The following is a 20,342-nucleotide window of genomic DNA, read 5'->3' as shown; positions in this document are numbered from 1 at the left end:
TGTTAGTCCCACATATTATACGAGCTGCTGAATCCCAAAGTACTTACTACAGCATAAATCAAGCCAGCGCATGTACATGATGCAGATTTGAATCATCAATTGTAGCTCTTTATGCTCCACCTTTAAGCATTAAAAAAGCATATTTTAATTCCTTTTTGTTCTTAAAATATGGTTTTTTAATGCCTTTTTTTTGGAAAAGCAGATCGTTCATTATGTGAATTGTCATCTCTTATAAGAAACGGGTCGGATCCATTCCGGGTTAACCCGACAACCCAATAATACAGCGTCTTCCCATCAAAAGCCGGGCTGGGAGAAGCGGGCGTCCGTTGGTTTCTTCCGTCAGAGCGGCGCATGAGGCGGACCTCCGCGTGCTTTGCTCGCTGCAGCTCCTCCTCCCCCCGTTTAAAAGCCCGAGGAGCGGGCTCAGAAGAAGGGAGAGGCGAAGTGCGCAAACGAGGGAAGGGTCCGTACCATATCGTTACTTCCTATCTTCTCCTCCTCCCTCCTCGGTTCGGTAATCATCTGATCTCTGACTTGGTGATGAAAGGTTGCTGTCGACTATTGTCGACTTGCAGCTGTAAACAGATTAGATGCATTATGTTCTTGATGCCGATATGATTGCGTGTCAAGTGTTCGATATGTGTCCTCTGTTGCTTTGGCAGATATAGACAATGGCGGAAGGCGAGGATATCCAACCTCTCGTGTGCGACAATGGGACTGGGATGGTCAAGGTAGGAGTGCATCCGTATCAGCCTCTGGAGCTGGGGACGGAACTCCATGAACTCGCCAACTTATCTTGGTGCTCGTCCTCCTCAGGCAGGATTTGCAGGCGATGATGCTCCGAGGGCTGTCTTCCCCAGCATCGTAGGCCGCCCACGCCACACCGGCGTGATGGTCGGCATGGGCCAGAAGGATGCGTACGTCGGCGACGAGGCTCAGTCCAAGCGAGGCATTCTGACCTTGAAGTATCCCATCGAGCACGGCATCGTCAACAACTGGGACGACATGGAGAAGATATGGCACCACACCTTCTACAACGAGCTCCGAGTGGCCCCCGAAGAGCACCCCATCCTCCTCACCGAGGCCCCTCTCAACCCCAAAGCCAACCGCGAGAAGATGACTCAGATCATGTTCGAGACCTTCAATGCCCCTGCCATGTATGTAGCCATTCAGGCCGTCCTCTCCCTGTATGCCAGCGGGCGCACAACTGGTACGAAGCGTCGTCTGCAGAGATGTTCATGTTGCATGATGATGATGCTTCCCTGGGTTCATGGAAACGATGGTTGTGCAGGCATTGTGCTCGACTCCGGCGACGGTGTCAGCCACACGGTCCCGATCTATGAAGGTTATGCTCTCCCACACGCGATACTGCGTCTGGACTTGGCCGGGCGTGACCTGACCGATAACCTCATGAAGATCCTGACAGAGCGTGGCTACTCTTTCACCACCACCGCGGAGCGCGAGATCGTGAGAGACATGAAGGAGAAGCTGTCGTACATCGCTCTCGACTACGAGAAGGAGCTGGAGACCGCCAAGACCGGCTCGTCGGTGGAGAAGACCTACGAGCTCCCCGACGGGCAGGTGATCACCATCGGCGCCGAGCGGTTCCGCTGCCCGGAGGTGCTCTTCCAGCCGTCCATGATCGGGATGGAAGCCGCTGGCATCCACGAGACGACCTACAACTCCATCATGAAGTGCGACGTTGACATCAGGAAGGATCTCTACGGCAACATCGTTCTCAGCGGCGGATCCACCATGTTCACCGGCATCGCCGACAGGATGAGCAAGGAGATCACAGCGCTGGCGCCCAGCAGCATGAAGATTAAGGTGGTGGCACCCCCCGAGAGGAAGTACAGCGTGTGGATCGGAGGCTCCATCTTGGCATCCCTCAGCACTTTCCAGCAGGTGATCGATCTTTTGCTCAGTCGCCACCAGAATGCAGCGATTGGTAAGGTTGCTTACTGGTTTTCTACTACCTTGACTGCAGATGTGGATCGCGAAGGCGGAGTACGACGAGTCCGGTCCATCGATCGTGCACAGGAAATGCTTCTAACTCTTCGGGACAGAGGAAGCAAGTTGGACTAAGTTGACATTTGCTGAGATGATGTCTGCCAAGGAAGGTCACGTTGTTCCCACCGTAGGGCTGACGGTGATCTCCGAGGGCCAGCTTGAGGATGTGACTTTTTTACTGTGGGTGATTGCATTGGAGAAATTGTTTGAGGCTTTCATTAGCCAGAAAGAACATGCTATCGAACCTGATCTCTTGTTGACCTCTGTGATGTGAGGCTGTTCTTCCCAGGACGGCAGAAGCTTCTCGAGTTGAACCCTTTTCCCCATATGTTGAGATGCTGATCTAATGTTTATTTTTTGAACCGAATCTGTGTGTTATGAAATTAAATTGAACCAAATGATTCTAATGATGTTTTCCATGACCAACACATGACAACCTAATCCTTTGTTCTGATTTCTCTTCTGTTTTACTATACTGCTCTCCTCCTCACCTCAATCATCAGCAGAAAACTCTCATAAAGTTGGGTATAATTGGGGAACTAAAAATATATTACAAAAATACATCCATAAAACACTTTATAATGTCTCCTACAATATGATGAAGGAAGAATTTAAGTGGCATTACAAAGAACAGAAGAAGGATACTTCAGTAGATACATCAAGTAGAAGCAAAGAAGCATGTAAGCATGCACTTCTTCCTCTTCATCTCGAGATAAATTAAGCATTGTTAATCAAAACAAGAGGAACATTGACTTCGGAAATGAAGGGTCTCCTGCAAAATTGGAAAAAATCTAAAGTCCCAGAATATTAAACAGAAAGTTCAATTATCTGTTAAAGAGGGAGATCTGAGAAAGAACAATGTTGAACATAAAATTGAATCCATGCAGAAGAAATATAGAACTAGTTCTGATTCAAGAAATCAGCACTCTATTATCCATTAACTTGAGAAACAGAAACATGGTAGTGTCACATTTGTAATATAGAAATCAAAATTTTAATGTTTACATGCAAACAAAGAGGAATAACTAATGTAAAATGCAGGGTTTTGAGTTAAACTCATATTCTACTGGTTGGATATGGATCCTCCATAAACTGATCATGGTTGATGTTAAAAATGGGCAAGTTTAGTTCTGAGGCTTGCAGAACAAATTTGCCAGCAATGGCAATTTCAACATTAAAAGACATGTTTTCGAAAGGGTGGACACAGGTATGGCATTAGCGAGAGACACCCAGCATGAGAAGATAACTTTGGCGATGGAAGGAGAAATATTCTTGATGTCTTTCCACATGTGCACCAAGGTTATATTGATAATCAGATATCCTAAATTGAAATGCTCCGAATCCGACTATATCAGATTAGAGTCGAAGGAACAGTTACAAGAATTACAAGATAAAGGTGTCATTAATAAGTTTTCACCTTGAGACGCTTTTGTACATTTGATCTAGATTATGCATCAACCTGAAAAGAATAGTGATTAGAAACAATCATCTTTACCAAAGATTTAATATTTATCGGACAGCTTGCAAGGAGCACAAGTCTTTTTTCTTTTAATTGATCTATGATAAAGCTACACCAGTTAAAAAATGTGCATATGTGCTTCAGTTTTCACCTTAGTTTATACTTCAAAAGTATTCCGATGACATGATGAGATAGAGAATCAAGGTGCAGTTGCACGAGCCTAGTACAGAGCTAGACAAACCTCAGAGTCCCATCGACATTAGAAGAAAATATACAAACCGTTCAGGACAATAATTCACAACTATAAAAGATAAAAAACAGAGAGCTTAACTTTTGTCACTCAAAAGCACTCTTTGCAAGCGTAGTGATCCATACATAAAGAAAATCCAAAAGAAGCTCGGTCTGGGGCATGAGATGTATAAAGATTTGAAGTAAAATTTATGGTAGGCACTGCAAAGAGAGAAATTGCATAACATGGGAAAACTATTTGGGTTGACCACATAGGCTGTTAGAAGCTGAACAATGGGAGATATTTCAAGTGGGTGATCGTTTGACTGTAGAACTGTCCCTACCAATAATTATTGTTGAAATATGGATCAAATAGAGAACTAAATTAGAGTCCTCTTTGGTTTCTTGAAAGTGTATTATAAAGTTACAATACCATTAGCATTGGCCAGAGCTCATGAAGTTATGACGCATCTGCTTACAGGAAATATAAGCATAAAGTTGTGGAATATGAACCAATTCAACCTAGAAAGGATAACTTATGAAGAGCATCCAATGATGTTTCTTGATACAAGGGAGCAATTGCCACAACATTAAATTGTTCCTCATAATGAAAATTATAGCTACAATGTTCCTCCTTTCTGGTGGAGAACCAACAATAATATAAAAATTCTCAGATTTTTGATTCAGAGACTGAGCAATAATTCCTTGATTGCTTAGTATTTAGGAAGCATTTGAACAAAAAGATGTAACCAAGATATATGCAAGAACCAAGCATTAAACCAAGAACATAAATCCTTCAAAAAATTACATGAATTTATACACGTACCTTTAGATTCACAAAGAGAAGTTTTTAAGATAGCTGGGGTCCTTCTTCGCCCGCTCCTGGAACTTCTTGAACCACCGATCGAGAATGTCCATGGGCACCACGAGGCGGCTGCCATCGACCCCACAGAAGGACTGCATGAAGTTGAAGAGGTTCTCGCCGACCCTCAGAGCGAGGCGCTCGGCCCTCCTCTCGGCGCCGGCGTCAGCGACGGGGGGCAGCGAGGCGAAGTCCTCGACGGATACGCCGATCTTGGCGGAGCCCGCGGCGACCTGCAGCACGCCAAAGCCCGCGACAGCGTCCTCGGCGAGGTCGGGCCAGGGGAGGGCGAGGAGGGCGGAGGGGCGGGCGGGGTGGACGGCGCCGCAGAAGAGGAATGGGTGACCGGGGGGCTGGACGTAGACGGCCAGGGCCTTCCCGGGCGGGAAGGAGGCGGCGGCGGCGGGGAGGAGGAAGACGCACACCTCCTTGACGTCGCGGTAGGCGTCGCCAACGAAGGAGGCCATGTCGAGCACCCAGTGGAGCGGGTCGATCTGCGCGAAGGCCGACGCGTCCATCGGGTAGCTCCGCTCCGGGAACACCACCCCGAACATTTCTTCCCCTCTCCCTTTCTCCAAGGCTCTTACTCGCTTCTGTAATCGCTAATGGTTTCTTTCCCCAGTGCGGAGGGTCTCTTAGGGGAGGAGGAAGTTTCTAGAAAGTCAATTTCTCAAAATGAAGGATTCTGGAATACACCATATGACACAAATCAAATTTAGGGTTCATGATTCAAGATTACTATCAATTCTTCTTCTAATTATCATACAAATTGATGGAAATCATGGCATATTTTAATACGTGAAAAGAAAAGAAAATCCATCCAACTTATTTTGGATTGATGATGAACTCGAGTATAAGGATTCTATTCATATTTCTAATATCGACAATAAAAAATAATTGATGAAAAAAATTTAAAAATTTATATTTTTAATATATGACCAAATATAATGTATTTGAATCACCATTTTATTTTCTTCCTTATATATATATATATATATATATATATATATATATATATATATATATATATATATATATATTAACAAATACAATCAAATTTTCAGAATTGATAAGTTCTACAGTGTGTTTTTACCATCACACAAAATACATTCACTTGTTGATGCTGATGCAAGCATGAACAGAAAGAACACCCAGATCAAGCACAAAGGATTCAACCAAGAACTTTAGTAATGGTCACTGTCAGACAGATTACAACAACTATTAATATCATGTAATGTGCTAATGGAACAGCTTGAATGCTGTACTGCTCTACTCAGAAGATTAAGACACCGCAAGTTATACCAACAATAGCTGGCTCAGGAAACAGAAACCAGGTTACCAAGCAATCAACTCTAGAACAACCTTTTACAATGATTCTAACAAGAACTAATGCAGCATCAAAGGAGACGCCTTACATCAAGCTTCGTGTCAATTCGTCACAAGGGAGCACTCTGTCATTCGAGAGTTTAACCCAACTCACTGCTCCTCACTACTTGTTGCCAAAGTCATCACAGATGCATCGAACCACAATCCAACAAGACCGTCTTCAAAACAAATGCTCGTCAAATAGTGTGTTGTTGATAGAAGTCAATAGCCAAACCATAACCACTCGATGCATTAAGAAACGAAAGAATTTGATCGAAGCAAGCAAAAAGGAGAGGCAGATATGGCTTGTTCTCGACTTTACTGAGAGCTCGTAAATGTAAAAACTCACTGGTTTCTGCCAAAAAATGGGATCCTCCATAGACCGGCATCAGCAGCAGCAGCAGAGTCATCTTGAAGTTTCAACTCAAGCCCACCATGAAAGCAATCAAGGGTAACCAACCAACAAAAGAACACCACATTAATCCCATCTTGAATGCCTCGAGAACCCATCAGATCTGAAGCAGCAAGGAAAAGGTGGTGGCAATAGAAGAAAATGGCTTTTAATTCTCCTCATTGCATCAGATGTCAGGACAGTTCAAGGCAGACTTTATTTGCTGAACCGTGGTGCCAATCAAGTTGTTGACCGTCATCACCGACTCCAAGTTGAGTTTTGCAGATGGCAAGCCGCTCATGAGAATTTGAAACGCGACGGTCAGCAACGAGCCAGATGAGCCTACCATTGGGTTTGAGCTGGATGAAGCCCCCGCAGCAGCTCGCCCGTCTGGCAAAATGGTGAAACCTGAAGGCAAAATGGGAATGTAGGACGGGTCCTCGCCGCTCATGACAATGTTGATGGCGGGTAGGTCGACAGGAGAATAAACAATGACAGAGCCATATGCATCGGTGCAGCATTCTTGGAGTATCAACATAGTGTTCTGGCCCGAATTGAGTCCCTATTCATTCACCACCAAAACCAGAAAATTAATACCTGACAAGGGATACTTTATTCTGAACATATACAACCTTCATAATGCCAATAGCTGCACTCATTTGCAAGCAAAATTAGTCAGGACTACACTGTATTACATGTGAATTGATGATAAAAATGAAGTGTTCTGGTTATTGGTTCTATAAAAAGAAGAGCCTTCTGTAAAAATCATATGCCATAAGTCTAAATGTAAGAAGAATAAATGGACAAGAGAAAAAGAGCATACACGAAGAAGAGAAATACAGTTCCCCGGATGTGAACCATTTGTGATGTGAGCCACCTCTTGTAGAGTGTTGCCGTTTGAGAGAACATCCCACTGAAAGAAAGAACAAAACAACAAACAGAAAGTAAGTGTCCATTAAAATAAGAGAACACGATAGAAGACTAGTGTCCTTTGAATAGATATCTCAAGAAGATGTGAGAAACCTGAGATCGTGTTCGTTCATCCTTGAAGAAACCGAAGACCTTCTCAGATGATATCGGCAGCCACATTGAGGTTGCTGCATTGAGGACGATGCCATCAGGCCGGCCAGCATCTGTGGTTTTGTGAATTGTAACCCTGACTCCGACATCATTTAACCCAGAGATGGTGTTCCATTGGTGCCCATTTGATGCACCAACATTGGCACAGAAACTGCTCAGCATTCTCTGTGCAAGCTTCATCATGCTCCTCTTGCCATCAGGCGACGGAGCCACTGAAGTCCATAGTTGATATCACAGTCAAATAGCAATTTGCAGATTCTTGTACTCTATAGCAACTACTGAGCAAACCACGTGTTACCTCCGATGTCTCTAGCTGGAAGTCCAGCGACATTCAAACAAGCAAACCTCTCGCACATTCTCTGTAGGGCGGCAAGCCAGCGCTGTGCCCCAAACAGCATTCCACTGTTTATTAAATCCCTGAAAAGTATATGGATCGGATTCTTGTCCTCGATTTCCATGTGCTCAACCCAAGTTAACTACATCAAATCACCAACAAATTCGATTAAGAGAGAGAAATCAGCAAACTAAGAACATTGTGCAAGCACAAAAACCAGATCTCTCACCTTAGTATAGCCATTGGGCATTTCCTCAATCAAGTATCCAGAAGGAAGCCTCCTTGATCGCAAAGAAAGAGCAAGCCGATTGTCTCTAGGATAGTCCACCGAAACATCAGCTACTACCCACACGCCTGGCTCAATTTGCTGGCAGTACCGCAGAAAGCAGAACTCGCGCGTAGGAACAACTGGTGAAAGAACCTGTATCTCTTCATACATCTGCATGCCGTTGAACATATCAGTATGATAGCAAGTTTGGAAATTTATGTTCAACTGAAAGGGCTTAAGAACTGCCATTACCAATAACAAAGACCCACTTCTACTTCCAGCCATTCCAGCAGCAAGAACTTCAATGGTCCTTGCCTTAGAAACAATTGTGGGAAACAACTCTGCCCACTTGCTCTGCAACAAAATCCAACTCAGTCCAAAATAGAATGAGGAGTAATTTCTTTTTACTGGAAGGTCAAAACTTACCGCATCCATGAACATATCGATCAATGTCATAGCACCCATGATGACAAGAGCTGAATCCCTTGATGCCTCAATTCGAGTACCTGGGAACTTGAGCTGCCTACCTAGCCTTTGGAACATGCTGTCGTAGGTTTCAAGTTGAAGTATGTCCCTCCCATCACTTGACTTCACCCAAAGAGGCTCATCAGTCTGCACTAGCCTGATTACCTCCTCCATTGCACCGGTAGCCATCTCCACCATAAGAGGTTTCTCAAGATCAGAAACTGTTGAGGGACATTGAAATGGAAAAGCTGAAGAGGAACTCCGGCACAGGAGATCAAGATCAAGGGAAGGGCTTATCCCTGCATCACCATAACCCCCAGCTGATAAGTCTAATGATGATAAGGATACTGGCTGAACTGGGGGAAGCTGGGTGAGAGGCCTTCCAAGGTACTTTGATGCAAGATTTGAAACACGGTCAAGCTGCAAGGAAATTACATGAAGTTAAGGGAATGAACATCATTGACCTTAGTTAAATGTAAGCAGCGATGATCAGTTTTCTGCAATAAAGCCTAAGAAGTAGTGAACAAATAGCTAACTTCAAGCTAGAAGGCTTCGTTGTCTCTATCACCGAATTCAGATCAGAACATGCTGATAACTAATGGAAAACTAATAAATAGAGTTATCGATCGATGGCCCTCAGAAACAAAAGTTTCCAAACAGCAATAGCTACTTCTGATCCACATTTTCATGCCACGCCAGCCAATGAATTTTGCTAAAAGGAGCTCTAACAATTTTAATCTTTGAACAGTTGATCCATTATGACCGGCTTCCTCCAAATCAAAATAGCTAAATATATGCATATAATTGACTAAACAAATGTTATCGTTTGAAGATTTTATCTGTCGTGATAAAAACACAACGGCTAGTACGAACTTTTTCTTCTACTTCTTCTCTTGCAAACACTAAAATGAGAAAAGATGACCAAGAAGATGACGACCTAGCATAGAAATAGATCTTACGATTACATGTTTATGTTTTGGTTTCTGCATAACTGGAAATGGATCTTGCTTTAATCTAGAATCGGACAAAGATTCAATTGGTACCCTTTGGAAACATTATTCCCCTAACAGCTATTAACAACTGCATAAGACAAATAGCAGGGTCGAGGTGACTAAAAAGGGAGACTTGCACCAGTGAGAACTGATCATGACCAGTGAAACACCACAACGAAAGCGAGCTCGGTATTACCTCCTCTTTCAGCCTTGTATTGTCCATCCGCAGTTTCTGCTCGTCAAAATAGGAGTCGTCATCGGGCGGAGGACCGCCACAGGAGGGGCAAATGACGTTCTTGAGTGCCTCCCTCATGGCAATGTTCTCGCACCGGATCTTGTCGTTCTCGGCACGGAGCAAGCAGTTGTCCGCCCTCTCTTGTTGCCCCTGCCAAGCACCAGAATCAATCAGCGATGCCTTTTCGGTTTTGCTCGCACCAAAATCCAATTTTTTTTCCGCGTCGATTACGCTAACGAAAAGAGGAAAAGAGAGCAGCTGTTGCCTTCATCTGCGTCCTTCGGTTCTGAAACCAGAACTTGATCTGCCGCGGCTCCAGCCCCAGATCCCGGCTCAGCTGCAGCCTCTGCTTCTCGTCCGGGTGCAGACAAACCTTGAACAACCTAAGCAACAAGCTCACAGAAACCTCGTCAGAGAGCGCCGCCACGAAGATCCCCAAACCATAGTACAAAACTACGCAATGACCGCTCAGGACACACATAGAGTGAGAAGGAGATAGACGAGAACAGTGCGTACGATTCGAGTTCCTGAATCTGCCGCGGGTTGTGCCGGTGGTACCGCTTCTTCCTACTCTGTGAGTTCGGAACGTCCTGTTCGTCGCCGGAATCCATCCTACGCAACTCCGACGCTGCCCGCCCTCCCCACTCCTGCTTACACTACAACCACCAAAACAAGCACTACGATAACCCACAGCTGTCTACAAAAGAAGCGAGCCAGTTCGTGCTGTCGATTTCCAAGTCATGGCAACGCCGTCCTCTCCATGCTTCGTCCTCAAAGGTGGCGCCTTTCTTCTCCGCCTCACACCGCTCCTCCTCTGGCTCACGTCTTCCTCTCTCTATGGGGCTTATCCGAGTGCCGAGTTCGGCCGGGAGCCAGATGAGGTAACCGGCGGTGTGGCGACGCAGATGCCGGCTGCGATCCGGGCTGATTCGATCCCACCCTTCCCCTTATTAAGACGCACCGGAATTCACGTCTCTCTCTCTCTTTCTCTCTCTCTCTCCGTATTTAAAGCTTACAGTAACTGACACGAATTAAAAGGCGGAGCCTTTAAATATGTTAGATTTTGAGGTATATTGTATCCTCTCCAAACAGAATCTACAAACAATTATCATCAGCGAATCAGATGACAATATAAACATCTGATCAAGTATATTTGCATTTATATTTTGATTAAACATTGAATTCCTTGTGTACATTTCCAAGTGATCTTCTGAAACCAGAGACATAAAGCTTAGCAGAAATATACATGAAAAGGTTTTCTTTCTTCTGTCGTTGGGTTCTGCATGGCTTTGGCCTCTTCCTTTTGTGCTGTATGTTTTAGTTGGGGGCAATGACTTCACTCTGATATGGTTTGGTTGTCTTCTGGTATAGTACAGCTTCCAGAATTAAAGATGGGACAGCAAAGGAGAGAGACAGAGCGAGAGCTTAAGGATACTAATCTGCCAGCTCTCACCCTCCTTTTTCTCTCTCATGTGTTTTGTTATCCTCCCCTCAAGTAGAAGATGCTGATAACATGTCAACACAGCAAACAGTCGCCGAGAGCAGGACAGCATGGTAATCTGCACCCCTCTAGCTTTCCACTAGATATAGCCTAAGAACTCAAGCTTCGTCACTGATGGTGTGTTCCGCCCGTGCACTGAATGCTAGCAATCAAGGTTCCATGTCAGCTGAGCAGAGGTGTCATGGCCAAGGTGCTGGTACCTTCTCTTCCTCCTGCTGAAACCATTGGTGCACAAATTTATGGTGAGTAGCTTCAGGTTGCCATGACCCCTCCTTTTGAAAACTTTCCCTCTCCCTCCCTCCCTCCCTCCCTCCCTCTGTCTTCTTCCCCTTCGACACCAGCAGCTTGGGATCTTCAATACATGTAGTTATTTCTCAGCTAATAATTGCTTCCGGAGGTCCAACACTTTGTAGCATATGTATATGCCATTAAAAACCTTTAAATGCTATATCCTCTTTCCTCTCTCACTGCAAATTGTCACATCCTGTATCTCAATTGCAATTGCAATTACAAGCAACCAAATAATGCGAGAAGATCATCATTATTGCCAAAAGAAACCTGGAGTCAACCGAGATCTTGGGCCCTGTGACAAGTGGCTGTGAGAATATAAATTAAATGGAGAAGATATAATTTTATTTACTGGTTCGTACCATCCTCTGACAACCAACAAGCAGCTAAAATAACCCTCCCCTTCCTTCTCTCTAAGATGAGCCAACTCGGACAAGGTGGGCATGCAAGGGAGAGTCTTTTAGTCACACAAGCCTCCAAGCTCAGAATCACCATGAATGATGGTTAGCATGCACAAAACAAGACGTCTGCTTCTATTCTTCGGTACCAAAGTTGTGTAGCATGGAGTTTTCCTCGACATCACAACCAAGAGAGAGAGAGAGAGAGAGAGAGAGAGAGGACGCAGGTGTAATAAGGTTTGGTGGCTCAGGTCCGATCACAATAAATATAAGCGCGGCATGGGATTCTTTTCTGTTGCTGTCTGTATTATATAAGCGTGGGCCCCATTTCTATTCGACCAACCACAAGGCTGGTAGTCGGGACGACTAAGTCGCATCTAGTGTCGTCGAAGAGAAATCACCTATGATATACTCAATTGTCTACCTTTTATCTGATTGGTTCAAGGACTGCAGTACCTCCAATCACACAGAAGGTACACACTAACGGGTAGGAAAACTATGAGCCCTGCCTCGTTGACCAAACATGGTGCGATTGCTGACGTCATTAAAAGCATCTTCTTGTTTAAGGGGGATTAAATCATCAAATTCTATTTAATCAAATAAGCTAATGACAAGTAATGTAATTGTTTAATTATAAATGACGATCGGGTAGGAGTTGCATAAAAAATGATTTAAGCTAAGCTTGTGATCATTAGAAAACGGAAAATAAAGATAAAATTCAATAACTCGGAATCAAAATACATTGCATTTAATATTTTTAGTTTTATTTGGAAAACAAGTTTGATGTGCTAATAGGGATAGAGAAGAACACGATGTACAAATTTATACACTTATTACGATCGATCACAACTCTTTTATTTCGAAGAGCAGCAACAAATCAGTAGTCATCTTTGCATCATTTATGATCAACTGCCATGTATCCAAGATCCAGTTAATCATCCTTCAATGCTTCATTATTGTCCCACCATCGTCCTAACTTTGGTACATGTTTCATAAATGTGGTACCATCGAGTCACGTATGTGCATTTGACTCTTGTCGTGAAGATGTAGGGTTTTGCAGGCATGCATTCATCGCCTTTCATGTGTAGATCGTTATTGCACCCTTCCACGATGATGGCACATATAAATGAATGAAGTTGTCGATGTGCATTTCGAGAATGATTGAATGAATGCATACACTTACTTGTACGGTCTCCGATGATCTCATTTATCCTCTTACTTAAGTAATTCTTTCATTTTTAATACTAATTTACTGAAATATTATTTATGATGGTTTGTGATGGTGATCGTTTATGCCATGGTTGAGGGGTCAGACTTGGTTCGATCCTAGGTGCGCAAGATCGTCTGTGTTGATACTCGAGCAGGAACCGTCGTATGGAGGGACCAAACTTGGACTTCGGTTTCAAGATCTGGAGGCTCCCTCTTTGATCGATCACCTTCTTTTCTGTCACCCGTCCTTGCGGACAGATTTATTTGTCACACTATAACAAATAAATACCCCACACACACAAATATATATATATATATATATATATATATATATATATATATATATATATATATATATATATATAAAGGATTAGGAATTTTTTTTTCTATTTTGAGTTTTTTTTTCAATCCATACTTTTCATTTGACTTATTTTTTAATAGCATATTTAATTTTAAAAAGTGTTTAAATTAGTTTTTAAAAAAAAAATATATTTATTTGTTATAGTGTTTTGGTCTATTATAATATTTTATTAGTCACAATAAAACATTATAAAGTCTACTTAAAAACATGATAAATGATTTAAATAGATTATATCATCAATCAAATTAACAATAAATCTAAAAATATAATTTTGTAATGGCCTATGAATAATAACAATCAAAGAAGCACAATAAGATTTTATTTAAAATATTTTTAATAAATATTCACAATATTTATATCGGTAAAAAAAAGAAGAAAAAAAATTAAAATAAACCTTCAAGGGATGTTTTAGGTATTTTTAAATTAAAAATATTATTTGGGAAAAAAACAAAAGAGTTTCCCAAACAAAGGAATTCATATATTTTCTAGCAAAATCGTCCCAAATTCAATGGAATTTTCCCTATGCATTAATTAACTTAATGTATTTGTATATATTAGAATAAACATGTAGGTTTCTCAATTGGGCCACTCAACGAAGGAGAATAAAAAACACCGACATCTCTATTATATATATTTATATTTATATTATATTACGTAAATATTTATATATAGCAAAAATCTATGTTGACTCGCCTCTTTGTCTCTTTCCATCATCCATCATCAGAAATAGAACCCTACAGACGGCCCCCTCTCTCTCTCTCTCTCTCTCTCTCTCTCTCTCTCAAGGTAAAAGAACCTCTCTCTTCCCTTTCCCTAATTTTCTATTGTTCTGCAAGTAGGAAACAAAAATATTATTAGCCTCCTTTTTGTATCCCCCTCTCCCTCTTTTTTTTATTCTTTTACATTATTTCAGTTTGATTTTTAAAATCTTTTTTACCTAATATTTTTCCAATATTTTCAATCCGATGATGTCGCATGAGAGGAACCCTAAGAAGCTTCAATCTTTTCCACTGCATCAGGATTGCGGTCGTCGGTTGCTTTTTCTTATTTGGCGACCTTTCCTCGTTCTTCGATGGGATTTTGATGTTAGGGTTTCGTGAAAGATGCGTCCTTTTTGTTGTTTTTCGATGTTGTCCTCCTCCTTTTCCCTCCCGATCCTTCGACCTTTGATCCTTTCCGTTGAATGCTATTGATAGGCTCGGCGAGGTGAAGGTGATGTGGTCGAATGCTTGACTGAAATCGGTGGAAAAATTTTGATCTTTTTGCCGATTTCACCGGCGTGTCTCTGTGGTTCGTCCGTTTGAATGGACGACGACGGGGATGGGGGGTTGGATATTCGGAACTGGGGCTACTATGAACAGACCTGGAAGGGGAACCTCGGCCTGCATCTCATGTCCTCGGTGGTGGAGCGCGACACCAAGCCGCTGTTGTCGAATGGGGGATTCTTGCATCGGCAATGCGGTGTATCTGAGCCATTGGTGGCGATGGACGTCATGAGAGATGGCTGGATCCACCAATCCAGCGACGACCACGACAAGATCCTTCATATGCTGCCGGTGAATCACCACCACCATCACAACGACAGCTATTACGGTGCCCTACATGATCCTCTGACCCCCGAGACTCTCCAAATGTTGCAGCTCCCCGAGCCTCCCAAGGATGACAATTTCCCGGTAACAGATATACCTGTTGGTGAAAATGAGACTCCTTTAAAGAAGCGCTCGAAGGGCCGGCCCCAGAAATTCCCGAAGCCAAAGAAGTCGAAAAAAGTTGCAGCATCGACTAATGATACTACTAATGGTTCTGTTTCACTTGGAAAATCTTGTAGGAAGAGCGCTGAGATGGTCATTAACGGTATCAGCTTAAATACCTCAGGGATCCCAACACCAGTTTGCTCTTGCACTGGAAAGCCACAGCCATGCTACCGGTGGGGTGCTGGAGGCTGGCAATCGGTGTGTTGCACAACTAGCATTTCGATGTATCCCCTCCCTATGAGCACCAAAAGGCGAGGTGCACGAATTGCAGGCCGGAAGATGAGTCAGGGGGCATTTAAGAAAGTTCTGGAGAAGCTTACAGAAGAAGGCCATAGCCTTTGTAATCCGATTGACTTGAGGTCTTTCTGGGCTAAGCATGGCACTAACAAGTTTGTGACAATCAGGTAAAACGTGCAATGTTGGCTGTCATAAATTAGGCTTCACCTCTGCATCTGGCTTTGCCTATCCACGATGTACAAATCTGTATCCTTATGTGGAGGTGCTTTGAATCGGAGGTATCGACACATTTTCTATCGGGAATAGTCGGCGCTTTGAGGTTCAGAGGCTTGAATCATGTCTTCTTCTGTTTTAAGCTTGTAGTTTTAAAGCAAACAATGTTTCTAAGCCAGAGGGCTTTTTACTTGATATATATAGAAAATCTTATTCTTCTTATTACTGATGTTAGCTTGTTTTCTCCCAGAAGAAATTCAGATGACACAGATTATGAGGTGGCTTCCATTTTTATGGGATCATGTTTAGGTTCTTTTACATGCCTCTTTAGTAACTCTAGCTTTTGCTCGTCAAAACCAAAATATCAACGTGAGCTACATGTTACTAATACCTGTATCTGCTACTCGCTTTTTGTATATATGCAATGTTGATACTGCTATTGAAGTTGCTGACTAGTTTAGTTGGTAAAGACTTTGATAGATTATCGCAAGGTCATGAGCCCGAATCCTGTCTTCGTCACTTATCCTTTACCAAAAGAAAAAAGAAAAAAAAGAAAAACTACCATTGTTTCTTGGCCATTGATGCCTATTAACTTGTGGTTGTTCGACATTCAAGTTACTCTCTGCATGTTCACATTGCACAAACTTGTCATAAGAGCAATTATTCAGATATTCATTCCTTTTTGGTGAGAGATCTCTTATGGATGTTGCTAGACTGCCCTCTGTTAAATACTGCCAAGGGAAACTTTTCATCCCAAGAAATGATGATTGTTTAATCAACCCAAGTAAATATTGGTTGTGTTGTCAGCATATGTAAATTATAATATGCTAGATCTTTGATGTTGCTTTATTGTTAAAAAGTAAACCTGTTCCTAAGTGTAAAATCTTAATTTGTAAATGTCTATTCATCTAGAAATAGTGGGTTTGATGACAGTTCCTTCTAGGAAATTTAAGGGAATTTCTTGCTGCAGCTCTCATTTCTCTCCGCCTTCTCTTCTACTAGATTCACCTTTTTTTATCCTATCTAATCTTACATTTCAATCTTGTAGTATTTGTTTTAAGCATTATCCCAATGTTACTTACCTTATTGTCTGTGATACAAACAGCCTGAAAACTGGTTCGAATTGGAACATGATTGGCAAGTGGGACATTCGAGAAAGGACCGTGCAAATATACAGAACCCTTGCCAGTTTTGTAGGTCATCTTTTGGGCTTTGCATGTTCTTTCGCTTGTTAAGCTGAGGAGGATATACTCTAAGAATAACTTTGGAGCTCAGTTTCATGTCTTATTTTATCATTCTCTATGACCAAACAGTTGGATGGGTATGATTCTTTTGCTGGAATTGAACAATCAGCCAGTTATCAGGATCTTTGAAATACAGGTTGATCCGTATTCAATTAGACTACAGGCATTACAGTTGATAAAGCTTGTGATTTGGAATTATGTTTGATTCCAATTGCTTCTGTGGTTTTGGGGTTTCAACTTCTGTCACGAAGTCTTATTTTTGACAGGTGAAACTTATATATAGCATTGATGGTCTTTCGAAAGTTAACAAAGGAGAACTGCGTGTCAACAAACTATCATAAATAATTGTGAAATTTGAATTATGCTTCCATTCCTTCGTCAGTCTTTGTTTCTTGAATTTTTTAGAATGAATTTCCCATTTTTCTTTCAATTAATAGTCAAGGCAGAACTCTTTTATCTATTATATCCCATGTGATATGTATTTATCTACCTATGTTCAATTTCGTGTCTGAGAACTTGACTTTTTAACTAATTCTGCAAGAAGTTATTCTTAATGAACTGAAGTACTCATTCCAATTGGTAATCTTAAGCCCTTTCTTTAAGAAATAACTACATCTGTAAATATATGTATATATATGTTGCCAAGTTGTTAGGATAATATTAACATAGCAGTCTCCTTTTGGTTTATTGAAGGAGATCATATAGGAGGCTTACAATGTACATTATTTTGATATCATGGTAAAGTTCTAATTTTCTTTTTAATTTTTTTCTTTTCATCGGATGGTTATTTGAATTGGTTTTTTTTTTTTACTTTAGATCATCTGAAATGTTTAAAGGTAAAGCTATGTCGATCTTACCCCAACTCTCGCATTGGTGAGAGCCCTTCTTTTATCCTATGAAATGGTATGTTTGCTTCCCTTTTATATTAAATTATATCAAACATCATCTAGTGTCTTCATATCATGTAATAGCCTTGAGAATGGGCTGTGCGTCCTTCAACTTAGGTTTCTCAGATGAAGTAATACAGAAATAGTGCCAAGGCAATATGATGCTATGAATTAGTCCATGAAATTTTCTTGGTATTCTGTTATTAGGAGGCACAAGTATATATCACATTTAGGTATTAATTTATATATGACATGACCACTGATGCTATAGTTGCTATCACTCAAAGATGTGTCTTGCAAAATTTACAGGAGCATTTGACAGATCATTTTGGTTGGTCTCTGTTATTATTATTGTGTCTAACAATTCATTGTGGCTTGACATTATGAGAATTCCCCTATAGAATTTGACATGCATATTTAGAGTAACTTGGTTGAACATGAGGCTCAGTGAATCTTTTGTAGCTTTCTTTGCACTATTGAAAGCTATCTCATCAATATCAAGTTGAGCTCATTCATGTAAAGCTTAGCATAATGGGGGATTGTTTTTCTGTGTTTCTAAGCTGTCATGTTATGAAGATGAAACAAAAACTTGTTTGCATCAAACTTTCTAGTCTCATGTAGGATACTCTCAGTTCAATATATGTAATTGGTAGATCTTTTGAAGGGTTATTGTGAAAATTAGAGCACTTAAACTTCCACAAATATCTTTTATATGGTTTCTGGAGGATACTGTTGAGTTTCTTGATTGCATTGCTTCCTGTTCATTGTACAAACTTATGCAAGAAGTTGACCTTTTTTTGTTAATTATTCCTTATTTCCAACTAGCTGTGAGGTCTGAACCTTTCATCACTTTCAAAATTTTGTGTGCATCTGACAGTAGGATCTTGTTACACGGTGAGTTGCCTGTAATTATGGATGTAGTCTAGAAACCCCTTCCATCATGTCCTGAAAATTTTTCCTCTGAATGTATGTGGAAGGTTGGGGTTGCTCACTTACCGATTTGTGTAATATTTTGCTCTTTTTACACTTGAAAAAGGTATTTTGTTATGCCACAAGTTACAGGTAATTAATTTAATAGTCTTGGAGGCCGATCTATCATGTCCCAGAAGTTTTGCTATTGTCATCAAAACAACAGAGACACTTCTCCAGAATTTTTTTTTCTTGGTGCTGCAGAGCTTTCAACCCCAGTGACATCTTCAGCCTTCTGTTCATGTTTTCAGATAAGGTGCAATGACTTTCCCTGGCCAACATCTTTCACGTCCAAAGGATGAATGATGATTGGTATGCTCTTGTGTTGCAAATTCAACTTTCCATTTCTCAGTTCACATATTTAGTTTCTTAACATGACTTTCTTTCTAGCCTGTGTCATATCTGTCTTGGCAAAACCAGGATTTATGTTTCATATGAAGACTACTTCTGCTATTCTTTTTCAAGCAAAAGGTTGGTTACAGTTCTCATCATCCCTTCCAATTTCACACGTCGATCATTATTTTTATAGATTTAATGCTTATCAGTAGCAGTTTACCATTTGCTCTCTGGTTTAGCTGATCATAGAGTATGATATAATACCATACTGTTTTCTCTTTGAACCCAGAAAGGAACTGTTCTGTATGGCTTAAGAACTATTTGATTTCTCACAAGCCCTCACATTGTATCCTTGTATCTCAACAGTGTTCTGCGGCGCGCTGCTGCCATACCAATGGGCAGAACAAATGGCATGTGGAGTATAATAATCACAGGGGCACACAGTGGAAGGAATGATAAAGAGCTCCCTCCTTTGCTTGATGGCGGGGTAGGCGCATGTGGAAGGGCCATGATTCAGCTCCCTCCTTAGCTTCCCCCTTTACGTTCTCACAAAGCTGCATGTCCATCCTTACTTCTTGGGATCCTACAAAGCTAACAACCTCCAGATTTGCTTTACTCTTCTCCTGCAACTTCTCAAGCAGAGCATTCAGATGCAAAGTGCAGCCCATGAATTTAAATGTAGTACAAAGAAAGCAGCCACATGCAGTGCCAACAAATTTATGAGGATGAGCCAAGTTTAAGTCGAGGCACAGCTTCACTATAAGAGTGATAGTAAGCTCTTCTTTTCAGCACGAGAGTGTTCTAACAACTTTTGAGTACCAAGTTTTTTGGTGCCCAGATGTCACTTCAAGCATGTCTTTTGAATAGAGAATTGTTTTGTTGTTCTACTCTGAAGGAATTGTATGTTGTAGACTGGTCTCCAGAGTAATATCAATTGTCAAGATCAGGAGAAGTGATTTTTATTGACTATTTTCAAAAGTTGTATTTGCAAGTTAATCTATCCGAAAAGATATTTTTCTTTCAGAATTGATTTAGTATCATGAACAGTGAATATAGTCTTTATGCAGCATTGGAAGCTTTTGCTTGCAATTAAGGGCAAGCAAAATCTGAAACAGATACCATATTGCAGCATATAACACCTTGCCACAACTGCTCCATCATCACAATTCAGTAGCTGACACACTCTAATCGCAGTAGTTCTTCTCCATATATTGGAATATGTCACAACCAGCATTCTATCTTCAAACCCAAAAGCC

General features: G+C 41.5%; 4 protein-coding genes across 8 annotated transcripts; 2 read left to right on the top strand and 2 right to left on the bottom strand.

Moving 5' to 3' along the window:
* Positions 1 to 249: 249 nt before the first annotated feature.
* LOC135583630 (actin-like) lies at positions 250 to 2,377 on the top strand. Of its 3 annotated transcripts, none has more exons than XM_065096528.1 (5): positions 250 to 577; positions 663 to 731; positions 817 to 1,210; positions 1,292 to 1,905; positions 1,988 to 2,377. In XM_065096528.1, the coding sequence occupies exons 2-5, from the start codon at positions 672 to 674 to the stop codon at positions 2,051 to 2,053; spliced, it is 1,134 nt and encodes a 377-aa protein (XP_064952600.1). In that variant the 5' UTR covers positions 250 to 577; positions 663 to 671; the 3' UTR covers positions 2,054 to 2,377. The 3 variants fall into 3 exon arrangements, with proteins under 3 accessions (XP_064952600.1, XP_064952599.1, XP_064952598.1); XM_065096527.1 differs by having other exon boundaries at positions 251 to 463; XM_065096526.1 differs by having other exon boundaries at positions 255 to 514.
* A 164-nt stretch (positions 2,378 to 2,541) lies between these two features.
* On the bottom strand, positions 2,542 to 5,184 carry LOC103975494 (protein OPI10 homolog). 2 transcript variants are annotated; one of them, XR_670969.3, is made up of 3 exons: positions 4,524 to 5,184; positions 3,428 to 3,469; positions 2,850 to 3,331 (listed from the first exon to the last, which is right to left on the bottom strand). XR_670969.3 is itself a non-coding variant. In XM_009390470.3 (2 exons), exon 1 carries the CDS (start codon positions 5,111 to 5,113, stop codon positions 4,532 to 4,534), a length of 582 nt encoding a protein of 193 aa, XP_009388745.2. In that variant the 5' UTR covers positions 5,114 to 5,183; the 3' UTR covers positions 2,542 to 2,782; positions 4,524 to 4,531. The 2 variants fall into 2 exon arrangements, 1 of the variants encoding a protein (XP_009388745.2); XM_009390470.3 differs by lacking the exons at positions 2,850 to 3,331; positions 3,428 to 3,469 and adding an exon at positions 2,542 to 2,782 and having other exon boundaries at positions 4,524 to 5,183.
* A 531-nt stretch (positions 5,185 to 5,715) lies between these two features.
* LOC103975495 (homeobox-leucine zipper protein ROC8-like) lies at positions 5,716 to 10,640 on the bottom strand. The gene is made up of 10 exons (XM_009390471.3): positions 10,206 to 10,640; positions 9,955 to 10,072; positions 9,651 to 9,839; positions 8,424 to 8,882; positions 8,250 to 8,351; positions 7,959 to 8,168; positions 7,694 to 7,871; positions 7,339 to 7,607; positions 7,139 to 7,228; positions 5,716 to 6,877 (listed from the first exon to the last, which is right to left on the bottom strand). Exons 1-10 carry the CDS (start codon positions 10,298 to 10,300, stop codon positions 6,503 to 6,505), a joined length of 2,085 nt encoding a protein of 694 aa, XP_009388746.2. The 5' UTR covers positions 10,301 to 10,640; the 3' UTR covers positions 5,716 to 6,502.
* A 3,518-nt stretch (positions 10,641 to 14,158) lies between these two features.
* LOC135583622 (protein Barley B recombinant-like) lies at positions 14,159 to 20,112 on the top strand. 2 transcript variants are annotated; one of them, XR_010484605.1, is made up of 4 exons: positions 14,269 to 15,715; positions 16,756 to 19,062; positions 19,141 to 19,221; positions 19,453 to 20,112. XR_010484605.1 is itself a non-coding variant. In XM_065096524.1 (2 exons), exon 2 carries the CDS (start codon positions 14,751 to 14,753, stop codon positions 15,606 to 15,608), a length of 858 nt encoding a protein of 285 aa, XP_064952596.1. In that variant the 5' UTR covers positions 14,159 to 14,232; positions 14,643 to 14,750; the 3' UTR covers positions 15,609 to 15,872. The 2 variants fall into 2 exon arrangements, 1 of the variants encoding a protein (XP_064952596.1); XM_065096524.1 differs by lacking the exons at positions 16,756 to 19,062; positions 19,141 to 19,221; positions 19,453 to 20,112 and adding an exon at positions 14,159 to 14,232 and having other exon boundaries at positions 14,643 to 15,872.
* The last annotated feature ends 230 nt before the right edge of the window (positions 20,113 to 20,342 follow it).

Source organism: Musa acuminata, chromosome BXJ2-2, assembly GCF_036884655.1.
Source record: "Musa acuminata AAA Group cultivar baxijiao chromosome BXJ2-2, Cavendish_Baxijiao_AAA, whole genome shotgun sequence".
NCBI lineage: Eukaryota > Viridiplantae > Streptophyta > Magnoliopsida > Zingiberales > Musaceae > Musa > Musa acuminata.
Note: the sequence above shows the minus strand (reverse complement) of the source record. Positions and strands in the feature narration are given on the sequence as shown.